This window comes from Octopus sinensis, linkage group LG17 (genome assembly GCF_006345805.1).
Source record: "Octopus sinensis linkage group LG17, ASM634580v1, whole genome shotgun sequence".
Taxonomy (NCBI): Eukaryota; Metazoa; Mollusca; class Cephalopoda; order Octopoda; family Octopodidae; genus Octopus; species Octopus sinensis.
In genome coordinates, this window is record NC_043013.1 from 5,250,267 (window position 1) to 5,269,711 (window position 19,445).

General features: G+C 37.3%; 1 protein-coding gene across 1 annotated transcript in view; it reads left to right on the forward strand.

Moving 5' to 3' along the window:
• Positions 1 to 1,000: 1,000 nt before the first annotated feature.
• LOC115220916 overlaps positions 1,001 to 19,445 on the forward strand; it is a 21,761-nt gene continuing 3,316 nt past the window's right edge. Inside the window, exons 1-4 of the mRNA XM_036510274.1 lie at positions 1,001 to 1,019; positions 5,275 to 5,459; positions 12,722 to 12,830; positions 16,231 to 16,413. Coding sequence (XP_036366167.1) covers positions 5,325 to 5,459; positions 12,722 to 12,830; positions 16,231 to 16,413 — 427 coding nt within the window. The 5' untranslated portion in view covers positions 1,001 to 1,019; positions 5,275 to 5,324. The remainder of the gene's footprint in view (positions 1,020 to 5,274; positions 5,460 to 12,721; positions 12,831 to 16,230; positions 16,414 to 19,445) is intronic.

The window sequence follows — 19,445 nt, forward strand, 5'->3', positions numbered from 1 at the left end:
TATATATATATATATATATATATATATATATATATGTATGTATGTATGTGTGTGTGTTTGTGTGTCTGTGTTTGTCCCCCTAGCATTGCTTGACAACCGATGCTGGTGTGTTTACATCCCCATCACTTAGCGGTTCGGCAAAAAGAGACCGATAGAATAAGTACTGGGCTTACAAAAAGAATAAGTCCCAGGGTCAAGTTGCTCGACTAAAGGCGGTGCTCCAGCATGGCCGCAGTCAAATGACTGAAACAAGTAAAAGAGTAAAGAGTATATATAAAATTGTATGATATCCTTATTATCATGGCTCTAATATACTCTTAAATCCTGCAAAACAAATCTTCTGGGTTTTTTTCATCTTTGCTCTTTCTCTATTTACATCCACCACCTGTGTTTCCCCACTAAAATATTTTCTACCTGATCTTATGTGGGTGTATGTTTGTACACACACACACACACACACATACATATATACGTATACTATATGCATTCTGCCTGACTGTCTTGTAGAAAGCACCCACTACACTCTCAGAGTGGTTGGCATTAGGAAGGGCATCTGGCTGTAGAAACCTTGCCAAATCAGATTGGAGCTTGGTGCACCCTCCTGGCTTGCCAGTTCTCAGTCCAACCGTCCAACCCATACCAGCATAGAAAGCAGATGTTAAACAATGACGATGACGATGACGATGACGATGATGATGATGCAGCAGCAGCAGCAGCAACAACACACATTCACACACGCACACGCAGCTCATGAAATTAACATGCATATGACTGAGCCCACTCGACGGACACACGTAACTTTGAGATGGTTCTCAGGGAGATTCAGTGTGACGCAGAATGTGACAAAGCTGACCCTTTTGTAATTACTGGTACGACTCACTTTTGCCAGCTGAGTAGACTGGAGCAATGTGAGATAAAGTGTCTTGCTCAAGAGCCCAACACACAACCAAGAATCTACGTCCTGACATTACAATTGTGAGCTGATTACCCTAACAACTAAGTCGCAGGACTTCACTTGTGTATATATGTATATATATCCTTTTGTTATTTTACTTGTTTCAATCATTTGACTGTTGCCATGCTGGAGCACTGCCTTAAGGGGTTTTGGTCGAAGAAATTGATCCTAGGACTTATTCTTTGTAAGCCTAGAATTTATTCTGTCGGTCACTTTTGCTGAACCGCTAAGTTATGGGGAAATGAACACACCAGCATCAGTTGTCAAGTGATGGTACGGGAGGGGGCAAACACAGACACAAAGACACACATACATAAATACATACATATATATATATACATCGAGTTTCTTTCAGTTTCCGTCTACCAAATTCATTCAGAAGGTTTTGTTCAGCCTGAAGCTATAGCAGAAGACACTTGCCCAAGTTGCCACACAGCGGGACTGAACCCAGAACCATGTGGTTAGGAAGCAAGCTTCTTACTACACAGCCATGCCTGTGCCTATATATATCTTTATATATAAAAGAGAAGTTGTGTGTCTGTCTCCTACGATTTAGATTCCTAACTACTCCCACATTTTGCGGTGCAGTTTAACCAAAACTGGGTATCTTATAGTCGTGATTCATATCGAGCCCTTCTGGGTATTAGCGCACGTCTACGATGAGTCTACGATTTAAAAAAAATTTACCATCATTTTTTACCATTTTAATGCATTTTTCGCTATTATATAAGGGAAGTAACTCTCTAAAAATGTCTACGATGAGTCAACGATTTTTAAAAAAATTTACCATCATTTTTTTTCCATTTTTAATGCATTTTTTTGCTATTTTTTGGCTATAAGTCTCTAAAAATGCTTATATAGTTATTTCCCTTACAAACACGAGCAACGCCGGGCGATACTGCTAGTATATATATATATATATACACACACACACATATATATATACTAGCAGTATAGCCCGGCTTTGCTCGGGATTAAGTTAGGATTATTAAGCTAATCAAGCTCTTTATTTCAAACCAAACTAATTAACATCACTGACACGTGACCAGAGGGTAACTTTCTTTTCGACTGCTACCTTCAACAAGTCAACATGGCTTATCCTGTCCCTCTCATAAGCTGTCTCCTCAATGCGTTTAAAATAATTTTCCCATCGTCTTGGCTTAACAGCCCTCATCGTTTGTTTTTACTGTTTTGTTCTCTTTGCTCTGTCTTTTACTGTTTTTATTTGGATAGTTTTTACTGCCTTGTTTTGTTCTTCCTGTCCTGTTCTTGTTACCACTTTTACCCCTCTGCAAAAAATCCCAAAATTTATTTAATTTGCTTTGCAGGAAGGACTGTTTCAACGAAGTCGCATCTTGTCCTTACCTTCGGAACGCGGTGTAGAAGAAACAGGGACAACTGAAGAAGGGGAATATTCCTTGTATTGCTTGTCTTGTACTCTGTTTTTTCGTTGTTTGAAAAAAAGTCCGTTTCCATGTTTTTGTTTTTATGTTTTCATTTCTCATTGTGTTCAACGTTTTTTTGGTGTCCTGTACCCATATATGCATGTATATATACATATAGACTAACTTAAGGTGACCCGCTCTACGCGCGGATAAGAGTGTGGTTGTTATTTTTTGTTGCATCCTTTCGGCACGTAAAAAGCACCATCCAAACGTGGCCGGTGGCAGCGTCACCTCGACTGGCTTCTGTGCCGGTGGCACATAAAAAGCACCAACCGATCGTGGCTGCTGCCAGCGCCCCTCCCCCCGTGGCACCTGTGCCGGTGGCACGAAAAAAGCACCCATACAATCACGGATTGGTTGGCATTAGGAAGGGCATCCAGCTGTAGAAACACTGCCAGATCAGACTGGAGCCTGGTGCAGCCTCCTGGCTTCCCAGACCCTGGTCAAACTGTCCAACCCGTGCTAGCACGGAAAACGGACGTTAAACGATGATGATGATGATTCTCCTTCTTTGTTTCTCTCTCCTTACTCTCCCCCTTTCCCACTCTCTTACTCTTCCTTTCTCTCGGACTCTCCCTCGCCTTCTCTTACTCTCTATCTTTCTCTATCTATCTCTCTCCCATTTATAAACAACAAAAGATCTTGAGTAAGTTGAGAAAGAAAGTAGTTTGAAAGATCAATCATAAATATCAGGCAGTGACAACGGAAAGGTCTGCTTCAAGGCAGAAAGCAAAACACTAACATTTAAAAGGGACAGACGAACTTGCGAGCTGAATAAAACTAAAAAAATATTGGAAACCAAAGTTTGAAAGGATAGAATCTGAGGATAGTAGAGTCACCATGGCTGGCATTTCTTAATGACGGACAGTAACATAGTGGCAGTTTAACGGCTGGCATAAAATTTTGAACTTGATGTAAAAGAAAATTCCTAAACACCAAGCTTTGAAGTGATTCTTTCTCACAACAGTAGACTCACCATGGCAAGCATTTAAAACTTCTTTATCATGGACGGCAACACATTGACGATTAAAAGGCTGGCGCAAATTTTTTAGCTTGATGTAACAGAGAATTCCTAAACACCCGCTCCTGTAAATTTTAATCCCCTTCAAGCCCCATTTAGACCTCTTTTCACATTTTGGTTAATATAACCCGATTTCATTCGGGTCTACTCGGGTCACATTTTATAGTATGAGGAATTTTGTCCTAGAGGTCACGCCTTTCATTTGAGGAAAAAAATAGTTGCCATGCAAACTCGCCAGCACTTTTAACATTGGTGTGGATATTTTCAGCACAACTGACCACATAATGCACACATTATATATATATATATATATATATATATATATATATATATATATATATATATACGCATTATATATATGTGTGTGTGTGTGTACGCATTATATATACAAATTATATATATATATATAGAATGTCCTGTCCGTTTTTTTGTGTCGTCTTCTAAATGTTTTGCGTTCTTGTCCCAGTTTGTGTTTTTTTACATTTATCCTTTATATGGCGGCGCCCGTACCCCCTTTTTGATATTGTATGTGAAATACATTTTTTCTCTAATACATGGTACAACTCTACAACACCGTCTCTCTCTCTCCCCCTCTCCTACATTTCTCTGCCTTTCACACTTTGCACTCCACTTTGACCTGCCTCTTTCTCTCTCTCTCTCTCCTCCTCCTTTGTTCCTTGTTCCCTTTTTTTCTCTCTTCCTCTGTCCTGCTCTTTTCACACGTGACTAACTTTGGACTGCTGTCCTGCCTTTTCGTGATACACATTTTATTTCTCTCTTCGCCTTTAGGCAATTTTTCAATGCACCTGCTCAAAGTTCACCTGTCCTGTCAAAAAGACGCCTGTCTGTAACATCCTGTTTTTGTTATTATTATTATCATTATTATTTTTACGTATTTTTGTATTCTTATTCATTCCTGTCCTTGTTTTGTATACATTCGAGGCTTTCTTCCAAGGAATCTAATGCGCTTGGCTTAGATCTTCCTTTGGGGCTGGCCAGGTCGGAGCAATCTCAAAATTAATCAGTTTTTGACTGAAGATCGAAGGCTTCGAATGTCCCGTCCGTTTTTTTGTATCGTCTTCTAAATGTTTTTCGTTCTTGTCCCAGTTTGTGTTTTTTTACATTTATCCTATATATATATATTATATATATATATATATATATATATATATATATATATATATATAATATATATATATATAATATATATAAAACTGTAGTTGTGTGAGTGTCTGTCCCCTTCGATTTAGATTCCTAACTACTCCCACATTTTGCGCTGCAGTTTAACCAAATTCGGGTATCTTATAGTCGTGATTCATATCGAGCCCGTCTGGGTATTAGCACACGTCTACGATGAGTCTACGATTTTAAAAATAATTTAACATCATTTTTTTATTCCATTTTAATGCATATTTTTTCGTATGTCGATGGCGGCGGAGTTGGCGTCCACGCTCACACCTGCACCTGTTTGCTTCTCCCCCTTCTTCCCTCCCTCGTGAAGCTGTGGGGAAGGGAGTGTAAGGAAATCAACGTCATAATGCGTTGTCAAGGAGACCAGCATTCTTTTAGAACGACTTCATGGCTTAAAGTCGCCAAAACAGATACATAAAAGAATGAGAGTAGACTTGTCAAAGTGCGTTTTTGACCCTAGCAACGACACCTTTGCAGTATCTGGTCCCATATAATCCATCTACCAAATCCACTTACAAGGTTCTGATCAGACAAGTAGAAGACATTTTCCCAAAGTGCAGGACAGTGAGACTGAACCCAGAACCATGTGATTGGAGGAGTAAATTTCTTAGCCACACAACCATACATTTAATTAAATTTTTTTTTTGTATTTATTTTTACAGCACAAATTCATATTTGGTTGTTCATTGTCAAGCTGCTACTTAATGAGAAAATGGACGTTTATCTATGGGGTGCAAAAAAACATTTATCAGAGTATTTTAAAGGTCAATACACCCTCCCCATGATTATAAAATCAACAGAAGGATATTATGGAAGTTCAGAAGAGACAACAATCGAAAAAGATCAGGTAAGTATTAAAAGCAAGTTTTTTATTATGTCTAGGAAGAGTCATTATGCCAATATTAATAACAAATGCATATGTGTTATAAACTCTTTGGAGACAGACCCTTATTGAAGTTCCAGCACCCTGTAGGTGGAGCCCTTTTCAGAAGCCCTACAGAGGGCATGCAGTTATTTCACCAAAAAAATTAGGTGCAGGAGTGGCTGTGTGGTAAGGAGTTTGTTCACCAACCACGTTCTGGGTTCTGTTTGGCACCTTGACCAAGAGTATTCTACTATAGCCTCGAGCTGACCAAAGCCTTGCAAGTGGATTTGGTAAACAGAAACTGAAAGAAGCCTGTCGTATATATACATGTATATGTATGTGTGTGTATGCTTCCCCCCCCCCATCACTTGACAACAATTGCTGGTGTGTTTACATCCCTGTAACTTAACAGTTTAGCAAAAGAGACCGATAGATTAAGTACTAGGCTTACTATGAATAAGTCCTGGGGTCAATTTGCCCGACTACAGGTGGTGCTCCAGCATGGCCACAATCAAATGACTGAAACAAGTAAAAGAATGACAGAATGTAAGATTATATATATTCTTGTAGGAAATAGAATGAACTAATACAGTATTCTTGATAGATTGGTCCTGTCATCTCCTCGGGGTTAATATTGGTAGTGAGTTGGGAGAATCCTCATCATATTGGGAAAAATGTCAATACATCTGTCAATACATTCTGAGTTCAAATTCCACTGAAGTCGACTTTGCCTTTCATCCTTTCAGGATCAATGAAAGAAATACTCATTGAGCACTGGAGTTGATGTAATTGAGTTACCCCGTCCCCCGAAGTTACCGGCCTTGTGCCAAAATTTGAAACCATTATTGGTGTAATGGAGGACAGTGAACTGGCAGGGTTGTTAGCAGACTGGGGAAAACCCTTAGTGGCATTTCATTCATCTCCACGTTCTGAGCTCAAATTGTGACAAGCCTTGTCCTTGCCTTTCATCCTTTTGGAGTCAGTAAAAGAAGTACCAGTGGGACACTGGGGGTTGATGTAATCTACTAACCTTCCCCTCCCCCAAACATGCTGGCCTTGTACCAAAATTTCAAACTAATATTAGCATACTGACTCTCTTTAGACACAACAAAATTTCAGTTCTATATTTAAGAGATGAGGAATTATGTACATTATTTACATTTGACAGATATTTGTCCTCATCTTGTTCGTTATTAACACGTTTTGGCTGATATACCCTCCAGCCTTCATCAGGTGTCTTGGGGAAATTTCAAACCTGGGTTCTCATTCCTAAGATATTTTTTGATGTTATTATTTTTATTATTCAAGTCACTGCCTGGAATTGAACTTGGAATTTTGGGATTAGTTACCTGCACTCTTAACCACTACAGGCATATGGCATAGTGGTTAAGAGTGCAGGCTACTAACCCCAAGATTCCGAGTTTGATTCCAGGCAGTGATTTTAATAATGATAATAATGATAATAATAATAACATTGAAAAATACCTTAAGAATGAGAACCCAGGTTCGAAATTTCCCCAAGACACCTGATGAAGGCTGGAAGGTATATCAGCTGAAATGTTAGGTTAACAACAAACAAGGTGAGGACAAATATCCATTGAATGTAAATAATGTACAACAAAATTTGTTTCAACACACAAATTCACATGAATCTTTTATTTTACTTTTCTTTTTAACACTTTGAATCTAAGTTGACTGCATCAATCTAATCAGTCACAGAGGGGCTGAACACAGCCCCTTCTGTTTAAATCAATCAAGTTAATCTTTTGAACCTGCCCATTTTACCAGGTGCAGTTTCTTTTGATTTTACCCTCGAAGATGGGAGATTGGGTGGCCACATATTAGATATGGTCAGGATATCTTTGAGAGCAGCAGTAATATCATTCCTGATACTCCCAATAGGGTCTCATTCAGTATTGTACTTAACCATTAACCCTTTCATTACCAACCTGGCTGAAACCAGCCCTGGCTCTAAGTACAAATGTCTTGTTTTCATAAGTTTTGAATTAAAATCTTCCACCAAACCTTAGTCACAATTTATGTTCCTAACACTAGCTGAATGATAACTAAGTTATTTTACTAAATTCTTTGTTATATTTAAAATTAATTGTAAGAAACACAGAACATCTCAAAATAAAAATACAGTAACGAAAGGGTTAAATGAAGTAAGCAAGTGCTTAGGGCGTTAGGGGAACAAGAGCACCACAGAAATGGTAAATGGTGTAAGGTACAAAAAAAATCATTTTAAACTTGCTAAAATAATATTTGAAGTGGTTTATATGATTGGAAATATAATTTTGAAATGCTCTTGGTGGCATAGGGAGGATCTGATCAAGGACTTTGCAATTAAAATAAAGTTAGAGAAAACTTTTCAAATATAAATAAAGTCAACGTCCACAAAAACAAACATTATTTCCCTTTGTTTGTTTTGTTTCATTTTGAAAAATAATGATTTATTTCATGGTTTATTACCTCTGCCTTAGCGAAGTTAGGGGTATTGTTTTCAGTCACATTTGTTTGTTTGTCTGTGGACAAGATATCTCAAGAACCGCTAGATGGATTCGAATGAAACTTTCAGAGATGTTTGGCCTCATGACTGGCATGAACTGTTTAGATTTTGGGATCGATCCAGTACCGGACAAGGATTCTGGATTTTTCCAGATTTTTTACTTAATTTTTGAGAGCGGTCGAGTTCATTTTTAGTATTCTCATTTGTGAGAGCAGTCGAGTTTATTTCAGATATTCTCATTTTAAAAATCCTCTCCGGCTAATTGTTGAGAAGATGTTGGTGTTGCTTTGGCAGAAGTTTATGCTCTCTGAGTGCTCTTGTTATCGTTTATATTTTGAATTGCATATATATATGGGGACATCAAAATCTTTTAAGTGCTTAGGGCCTCTGTGGGTCTTAATCCAGACCTGGTCTCATGTGAATCTTGGACAAAGGGGATTTCATCAATTATCCAAAATGTATTACAAGTTTGTTTATTTTCCTCTTGGCAGGAAAATAATGACATTTCTCCTATTTAGTACTCTGTAAATGTCCAACCGTGTGGCTGCCCACTTTTGCAGTTTTTAGGGGTGACATCAAACAGAATCATATTTACAAAAGAATACCCTTGGGTTCAAAGGGTTAAATGGTTTAACAGAAAGGTCTGTGCTCAGCCCGTGACCTTCACAAGCCCCTTTGAGACTGTTACATTGAGGAAGAGATAGACCCAGGTAGACATAGAATAAGATGGTGAATCAAGATATTTGAATGTTTGGTCTCACGGAGATGATGACAAGTGATCAAGACCCTTTGTTATTCACTGTGCTTGTGAAGACTCAGCAAGCCAAGCGAAGTCATAGTCATGCCCAGTGCCAATGACACATAAAAGACACCTATGCCCATGATACGTAGAAGACACCCACTACACTCTTGGATTGGTTGGCGTTAGGAAGGCCATCCAGCCATAGAAACCAAGCTAAATCTGACTGGAACTTGGTCCCTCTACCCATATATACTGTCAAAAATGTGGTGCATGCAAGTATTCAATACAAGGCACATGCACAAAGTGGAGGCACATGGCTTAGTGATTGGGGTATTTGGCTTACGATCATAAGGGCATGAGTCTATGGGTACAGGAAAAGCATGTGTAGGGAAGGAATTCCAGGGGGATAACGTTCAGGGGAGAAAGGAATGTGTGATTTTTGGTGCAGGATCCTGAATTGAGATGAACCCTATGGATGACCAGAATATGAGAGGCAAATAAGTTGGGGATATCTGAGTGAATGTGACATAAGACCATAAGCCCTCTGAGGGGCAGAGGCTGTTGTAGTAACCATATAAAAGCCAGAAAGAGGAGATGGTGCTTTGTTTTCAAGAGTCTGGAATGTGATGAAGAGGGACTAATTGCTCGGTCAAGAGACTAATTGAGCCATCAAGGCCTCTCATTAGATAAGGTCAAGATGTCTTCTAAACTTTTGACGAGATTAGTACAAGGTAACTTTCATTAATTACGCAAAATATAATTGTTTTTCCTTTTCACCAAAAAATTAGTAACACCTAAATATTTATTTGTGGTTTCTCACTTGTGATAAAGATTTGAACCTGAGATCAATTTATGTTATTGTTGTAATTTCTTTAACCTTGGTTGCTGCCCCCCACTTTTTTTTTCTTGTTAAAGCCAAGAGGAACATCAGAGATCTACTTTCTTATGTGGTTTGAAGATGTATCAGGGGCTGAAATCCATCGATGGCTATTAGTAAAGTGTAGTGATCTGAGAGAGATCATGTCCAGTGAGATACTGTTGTGACCTGAGGGAATCATGTCCAATGACAGACCACAGTAACTGGCAGGAGGTCATATCCAATGATGGACCACAGGGAGGTCATGTCCAGTGACAGATGACAGTAACCAGAGGGAGGTCATGTCCAGCAACAGATCACAGTAACCAGAGTGGGCTCATGTCCATGAACTGGCCACAGTGACCGAAGGGGGGGGGGTCATATCCAGCGACAGACCACGGTAACTGGAAGGAAATTATGTCCAGTGATGGACCACAGTAACCATAGGGAGGTCATGTCCAGTGACAGACCACATTATCTGGAAGGAGATCATATCCAGTGACCAACCATAGTAACCAGAGGAAGATCATGTTTCATGATACAAGGTAATAACCAGAAGGTGACCATGTCTAGTGACATATTATAGTGACCAGACAGTCATGACTGTTTGGTTAAGAAATTCACTTCACAACCACTTGGTTTCAGGATCAATCCTATTGTGTGGAACTTTGGCTATCTTCTAGAATAGATTTGGGCTTACTGATGCTTTGTGAGAAAAAGCCCATCATGTGTGTGTGTGTATTCTAAAGCAATTAGCTACAAGTTGTCTTTGTGATCAAAACAATGAAGTTCCTGTTCCACAATGAATGGTCAGCAAACCATGAAACACGTCAGGGGCAATCTCCTATATTTTTCTGTGTACAAAGAGAATAACATGAATTATTTACATTAGTTTAAAGTTCATCTACAAAGACTATAGTTTAGCTAATTTTATGTTAGGTTTTCTAATATATGTTGTAATGTGTGTAATTGTTTATTAATATAGACTTGTGCATAAAGTGGCATGCTGGCAGAATGGTTAGCATGCCAGGCAAAATGCATAGCAGCATTTTGTTTGTCTTTACGTTCCAAGTTCAGATTCCACTGAGATCAACTTTGCCTTTCATCCTTCAAGGTCAATAAAATAAGTACCTGGAATTTATGTAACAATTGTCCCCTCCCTGCCTAACTTGCTATATATATATATATATATATATATATATATATATACACACACACATATATATACAGAGAGATAGATAGATAGATAGATAGATAGATAGATAGATAGATAGATAGATAGGCAGGCAGACAGATTAGATAGATAGATAGATAGATAGATAGATAGAGAGATTGATCATGCTGGTAGCATGTAAAAAGCATCAGTGGTTGGTGTTAGGAAGGGCATCCGGCTGTAGAAACACTGCCAGATCAGATTGATGCCTGGTGTGATCTCCTGGCTTGCCAGTCCCCAGTCAAACTGTCCAACCCATGCCAGCATGGAAAGCGGACGTTAAGCAATGCTGATAATGATGATATATTTAATTCAAATTTATAGAAAATGAAAGATGAAGACAGGTGAAAGAACAACAAGAAGGTTTGACACTCAAGAGGAATGGAAAAGTCTTTGATGTTTCAAGCTTACACTCTTTAACAGAAAGAATTGTGATCCAAAAATTGTGTAGGGATAAACGATTCAACATGATGAAATGGCCCCCCCCCCATATATATAAAGTACAAATATAATAGACTAGCAGTATCGCCCGGCGTTGCTCGGGTTTGTAAGGGAAATAACTATATAAGCATTTTTAGAGACTTATAGCCAAAAAATAGCAAAAAAATGCATTAAAAATTGAAAAAAAATTAAGGTAAATTTTTTTTTTAAATCGTTGACACATCGTAGATATTTTTAGAGAGTTACTTCCCTTATATAAAAGCGAAAAAAATGCATTAAAATGGAAAAATATGATGGTAAATTTTTTTTAAATCGTAGACTCATCGTAGACGCACGCTAATACCCAGAAGGGCTCGATATGAATCACGACTATAAGATACCCGCTTTTGGTTAAACTGCACCGCAAAATGTGGGAGTAGTTACAAATCTAAATTGTAGGAGACAGACACACAACTTCACTCTTATATAAAGATGCTTTTTTTTTTCAGTCATAGAGTTAGATTTATGAAGGTCTTCAGTAGAAAATCCTTCGAATTCTGACTCGCTGCTTGATATAATGAAATTCGTATCCATTTTTTGTCAGAATTACAAATTTTGAAAACACAATAGGAACAAATTTCAGAAAAAAATCTCCCATAATTCACGGAATTAAAATTACACTTCGATTTTTGTACAAAACTGTATTTGAAGTGTTTACGAAGTATAATACGTGTTTTCACGAATGTACTAAAGAGATTTACTCTGATATTCTCATTTAAATATGAATAGGTAAATTCGGGCGGTTTGGTAACGAAAGGGTTTATATAAGTGTCGTCTGTTTATACATAAACACTGTTTCATACTTTCAGTTTAGTCTTCCTCAAATCACTCTGTCGCTATTTACTCTCTTCCAAGAACATTTTCACTCACTCTTATCTGTTAGCTTGCCATACATTTTACTCATGTATCTATCAGCGTGATAGACAGAAACAATATTACATCTAGTTTCACTTTATTCGTTGCACACTGTGTGTGTGCGTTTGCGTGTGCTGTAAACCAGACTAAGAAAAGCATTTGACATACACACCAGAATGTGAGTTTTCTGCAAATTTTGCTTAATTGGAGTTTAAATTTTAAAAACTGGACCTGGCAAAACCCGATGCATTCTACTCTTAAAAATGCTAGGTAAATTGTAATTGAAGAAATCCTATATTGTAGATTTCTATAACTGACAAAGGGAGGCATATAAAATCTGCCTTTTATAATAAGAGATAGACAGACAATAAGATAGGCAGGCAGGCAGGCAGGCAGACATAGATTGACAGACAGACAAATAAATAGACAGACAGACAGACAGATAAATAGACAGACAGACAGATAAATAGACAGACAGACAGATAGATAAATAGACAGACAGACAGACAGATAGATAGACAGACAGACAGACGGACGGACAGATAGGTATGTATCTATGTATGTATTTATAATTTCTTTCCTTTAACAGGTGATTGCCGTCAGGGAGATCTTTGACCAAGAAAGAGTTATCGGTTTCAATTCTGTTTGTGTTTTAACCATACCATATGAAAGTGACTGCCAATTCATGCTATCAAATGGTATGTATTAATATTCATTTTTTCTAATTAGCCATCTTATCCTAATTAAATCATTTATGAACCATCTTTGTTAAAACCCTCCGTTTATTTCATTACATGATATACTGTTGCCATTGTAACTAGCCACTGATTAGCTCGCACATAGACAAACAGATAAATAGACAGAAAGACAGATAGGAAGATAGACAGACAGACAGATAGATAAATAGACAGACAGACAGATAGATAAATAGACAGACAGATAGACTCATGTCCTTATGATCGTAAGCCAAATACCCCAATCACTAAGCCATGTGCCTCCACTTTGTGCATGTGCCTTGTATTGAATACTTGCATGCACCACATTTTTGACAGTATATATGGGTAGAGGGACCAGGTTCCAGTCAGATTTAGCTTGGTTTCTATGGCTGGATGGCCTTCCTAACGCCAACCAATCCAAGAGTGTAGTGGGTGTCTTCTACGTATCATGGGCATAGGTGTCTTTTATGTGTCATTGGCACTGGGCATGACTATGACTTCGCTTGGCTTGCTGAGTCTTCACAAGCACAGTGAATAACAAAGGGTCTTGATCACTTGTCATCATCTCCGTGAGACCAAACATTCAAATATCTTGATTCACTATCTTATCCTATGTCTACCTGGGTCTATCTCTTCCTCAGGTTCCCTCTACAGTCAGAGATCAGCACTTCTTTACATAGTTGTCCTCACGTAATTAAGTTTAGAAATGTCAGGGATTAATGAAGATTACATAGGTCAAGCAAAGCTTACTCTAAGAAGTATACTGACCGTTCACTGACAACAGATATGAGACTCCTGTGCTAGACAGATTCCACTGAGTGGACACATAGACATATGTGCAAAAAATAAGTCCCCTAAATTCCAGGTCTTCATACTCTGTGTTCAGGGAATACCACAGATGAAGCATGGGTAAACAAAGAAAACACTTTCATACAAAAGTACAAATCCAGACTTAACAAACTTTAACAAAATACTTACACAAATAACTATTCACACACAAAACTCATTCTACCACTTAACATGAGGAACCTACACAACTAACAACCTAAACTTTAGCCACTGGACTACATACAAACAACTCTTGTCCACTATCCCACCTGGCAGATGAAATTTGGAGTGCCTTGATTGTAACTAAACATGTTCACTCAACTGTGTCAGCCTTCATTTTAGGCTCAAAATATACTGCCACATGGCACTAATGTAGTGGGGGCGGGGAATGTACTGAAGGTTCTAAACTTAATCACATGTTCATTCTCTTCAAACACTTGACAGAAAACATTCAGAGCGTTGATTGTTTAGTACTACTGCTTGACTTGTTCAGTCAACTGTATCAGCCTTAACTTATGATACTAAACATTGTTACTTGACACTAACACACAGACAAAAGGGAAACCTACAAAAATTTCCCAGTTAAGTCATATAACTATCCTCTACCAATCAAACCTTATTCAAAACATATACTAATTTGAGACCTATAAAAAATAGGGCAAGCTTCAAACACAATCAGAAGCAAAACAGCTGTGACATAAGCCATGTCTTTCTATTTCAAATTTTTGAAAATCAGTGTAAAGTGTGAAACCGTTTAAAGCTTCAAATATATCAATAGAAATATTTTAACTATTCTCAGTGCATTTTCAACTTCTATTTTTCCTATATTTCTACCTATGTGGAATAAAATAACATCGTTTTCTGTGTGTGAGAGTGTATGTGTGTGTGTGTGTGTGTGTGCATGTGTATATGTGTGTGTGTGCGTGTGTGTGTATAAGTCTATCTCTTTAGCTATCTATCTACATAAATTTCCATCTGTCTATCTATCTATCCGACCATCTGTCTGTCAGTCCATTCGTCTGTCTATCTATTAGCTAGCTAGCTACATATTATCTATCTATCTATATATATATATATACATACATATATATATATATATATATATATATATATATATATCTATAATATATATATATATATTATATATATATATAGTTATCCGTAATAATGAAGGGTGAAATTAATTAATTTGGAAAATTATCAATTACACCAAGTAGTCTTCGGCATGTAAAAGCCTCATTCGAGGAAAATTAAGTAATACTAAGCAATAAGGGTTTAGCAACGAGTTGCCTTACCACATACCGAATTTAGAAATAGCAGTCAAAGGGTTATAGCTATTTCTTCTACAAAATATCTAATTCTTAATATCTAATTCTTATGCTTTCCTTAAACCTTGATTTCGAAACGTACGTCCGTGGATAACTAAAAAAATGTATGATAGATTGCAGTCAATCATTCTCTCTTACCTGTTGTGTCTGCCTTCCAAATGTTTTTACTGAGATCTCGCTTTTTTGTAGAAGAAATAGCTATAACCTTTGACTGCTATTTCTAAATTCGGTATGTGGTAAGGCAACTCGTTGCTAAACCCTTATTGCTTAGTATTACTTAAATTTTCCTCGAATGAGGCTTTTACATGCCGAGACTACTTGGTGTAATTGATAATTTTTCCAAATTAATTAATTTCACCCTTCATTATTACGGATAACCATATTTTATCTCAGTAGATGACCACAGCATCTTGTTTTGGCTACACGCGGGTGGGAAGGGGCTGTTGACACAATCGTTTCATTCACAATTGAATTCGGTGATACCAGTTGCGGATTCTAGCTCGCTCTGATACTGAGTGGAGTTGGTGCCTTCTGGTATCTCAAAATTCAATATATAATCATTTATGATTATAGTATTCTCGCTGAAGAGAAAAGAAGTTTCGGTAAGATAGAATTATTTATTATTAATATTTAATATCTAATTCTTATGCTTTCCTTAAAACTTGATTTCGAAACGTACGTCGTGGATAACTAAAAAAATGTATGATAGATTGCAGTCATTCATTCTCTTTACCTGTTTGTGTCTGCCTTCCAAATGCTGTTTTTCTGAGATCTCGCTTTTTTGTAGAAGAAATAGCTATAACCCTTTGACTGCTATTTCTAAATTCGGTATGTGGTAAGGCAACTCGTTGCTAAACCCTTATGCTTAGTATATATATATATATATATATGTATGTATATGATTTTCAAAATGTAACCACATGTGAATCGTTGGCGATTTTCTTCCTCCATCTTCCCTTCTTTCGGACTTTCCTCTGTTTCTGAAGAAGAGCTTTTGCTTGAAATGTTAAACCATCTTTCTTTCCTTTCCTGAGCATCTGCTAATACATTACATGTACCACGTCCTCACTTTGTTGTTTTTCCATGTTTGTTCTTTCTTTTTGGGGATTTACTATACATATATATATGTATATGTGGGTGTATATATATATATATATATATTTACATATCTATCTATCTGTTTGTTTGTCTGTGTGTCTATTTATCTATTTATCTATTTATTTCAGACAGATTTAATCAGTCAGAAACAATGGCATCTGTTCTACAAAAGCATTCCATACCCTTTACTGTTAATCTGCAGTCTAAATTCCCAACTATGAAACAGCATGATTTATTCAAATATACACGTGAAATTAAAATTACACATAAAAGATCCCTAAAATATCTTCTATGTTACGATATAATCAATGGTATGATACATTTTTTAATCATTTTTAGACATTTTTATTATTTTCTATATTTTGACTCCGTAGATGCAGGCATGGCTGTGTGGTTAAGTAGCTTGTTTCCCATCTATATAGCCTCAGGTTCAGTCCCACTGTGCAGCACCTTGGGCAAGTGTCTTCTACTATAGCCCAGGCCAGTCGAGGCATTGTGAATGAATTTGAGATGGAAACTGAAAGAAGCCTATCATATATATATTACATACATACATACATACATACAAAAATTTCATACATACATACATATATATATATATATATATCATTTACCATCATCATCATTATTTATCATCCATTTGAGAGAAGCTGGCAAGCCAGAGAGCTGCACCAGGCTCCAATTGTCTGTTTTGGCTTGATTTCTACAGCTGGATGCCCTTCCTAATACCAACCTTTTTACAGAGAGTTCTGGTCATCCTTAGGGTTACAGCTGTTTCACATCTTTCATCATGTAATAATAATTTCAGTATGTAGTAAGTTATTTTACATGTCTGCACCAACGTATGTTTACAAATCAATGCAGATAAAGAAACCTAGCTCATCAGACCACCAGAATACCATGGTTACATCAATGTGTCAGCTACCTTTATTTCTATTGATTTGCAAATATGCAATTTTATTGTATAATGCACAGTGCGCATATTGGTGCAGACATGTAAACATGATTTATTATGCATTTAAATTATTATTGCTTGATAAAGGTTGTGATATGGCCATAATCCTAAGTGAGGCAATAAATATATTCACCTTTACTACCATCTGGCTTTTTGTGGTTTATATACTCTTCGTGAAATAAATTCATTGATCAGATCTCCTGGATTGCAGCTGCACAGAACTCTGCATTATACTCCTCCATATTGAATTACTGTGTGGTCTGATGGCCAGATCCACAAGAAGAGCTTTCTATGATAGCCATATGATTCTATGAATCTATATATTCTTTTCCACTCTAGGTACAAGGCCCAAAATTTTGGGGGAGGGGGCCCAGTTGATTAGATTGACCCCAGCATGCAACTGGTACTTAATTTATTGGGCCCAAAAGGATGAAAGGCAAAGTCAACTGAGGCGAAATTTGAACTCAGAACATAAAACCAGACGAAATACCGCTAAGCATTTCGCCAGGCATGCTAACATTTCTGCCAGCTCGCCGCCTTAACACATAATGGGTATACAAATCTATATATTACACTACAAATTTATATATATGTATGTATGTATGTGTATATATATATATATATATATATATATATACACGGATGCAGCACGGACTTTGTCAGTGAACAGGTCGCGGATTTTAGCGACGAAAATATTTTGACAAATTAAACTTAAATGTTGAAGTGAATCGAACGGCTTTTGTGTGTTTCTTAAATGGCTTATAAACACCTTCCACGCTGCAATTGTTTTCGTTTCAGCACACGATCTCAGATCAAATTACTTGCTATGCAAGTACATCTCCGTAATATATATATATATATATATATATTATATATATATATATATATATATATATATATATATATAATATATATATAGTGAATTCAAACAAAGAAGAACAAACAACAACGCAAGGACGTGGTAAAGCACTGTATTATCTGATGCTCAGGAAAGGAAGGAAAGATGATTTAACGTTTCGAGCAAAGCTCTTCTTCAGAAATAGGGGAAGTCCAAAAGAAGGGAAGACAGAGGAAGAAAATCGTCAATGGTTCACATGTGGTTGCATTTTGAGTATATACATATATAGGCGCAGGAGTGGCTGTGTGGTAAGTAGCTTGCTAACCAACCACATGGTTCCGGGTTCAGTCCCACTGCGTGGCATCTTGGGCAAGTGTCTTCTGCTATAGCCCCAGGCCGACCAATGCCTTGTGAGTGGATTTGGTAGACGGAAACTGAAAGAAGCCTGTCGTATATATATATATATATATATCTGTATATGTGTGTTTGTGTGTCTGTGTTTGTCCCCCTAGCATTGCTTGACAACCGATGCTGGTGTGTTTACGTCCCCGTCACTTAGCGGTTCGGCAAAAGAGACCGATAGAATAAGCACTGGGCTTACAAAGAATAAGTCCTGGGGTCGATTTGCTCGACTAAATGCGGTGCTCCAGCATGGCCGCAGTCAAAATGACTGAAACAAGTAAAAGAGTATATACTAGCTGGCCCCGTGCCGTCAAAAATGACCGCTAATTGTAGTATTTTATATATAAATATGGATAGTAAATCAAATTAATATGCTTATCAATGTTATCTAGTGGTTGTCTTTTGAGATGCGACATCGATCATCGTTTGTTACTGAAAGAGCACTGGTTCACATATCCAAACATCCACATACTTCCCTTGTACACGCACACACATGCAAACATATACTCACACACAGTTGAAATGCCCCCACTACCGCCCTTCCTTATTCATCTATCACCCCTTCGTTTCTCATTCATATGTTGTGACGGAAGAAAACATGAGTATTATTATAGTAGATATGTATGCATATTTGTATGTGTGCATGTCTGTTTAAGTTCCAAATACCAACTCAATAATGACCAAATTATTCTATCAAATATATTAATTTTTGAAATAAATTAAAAAAGTAGCTTGCTTACGAACCACATGCTTCTGGGTTCAGTCCCACTGCGTGACATCTTGGGAAAGTATCTTCCACTATAGCCTCAGGCCGACCAAAGCCTTGTGAATGGATTTGGTAGACGGAAACTAAAAGAAGCCCATCGTATATATGTATGTATATATATATATATATATGTATGTATGTATGTATGTATGTATGTATGTATGTATGTATGTATGCATGTGTGTTTATGTTTGTCCCCCCAACATTGCTTGACAACTGATGGTGATGTGTTTACATCCCCGTAACTTAGCAGTTCGGCAAAAGAGACTAATAGAATAAGTACTAGGTTTACAAAGAATAAATCCTGGGATTGATTTGTTTGACTAAAGGCAGTGCTCCAGCATGGCCACAGTCAAATGACTGAAACAAGTAAAAGAGTAAT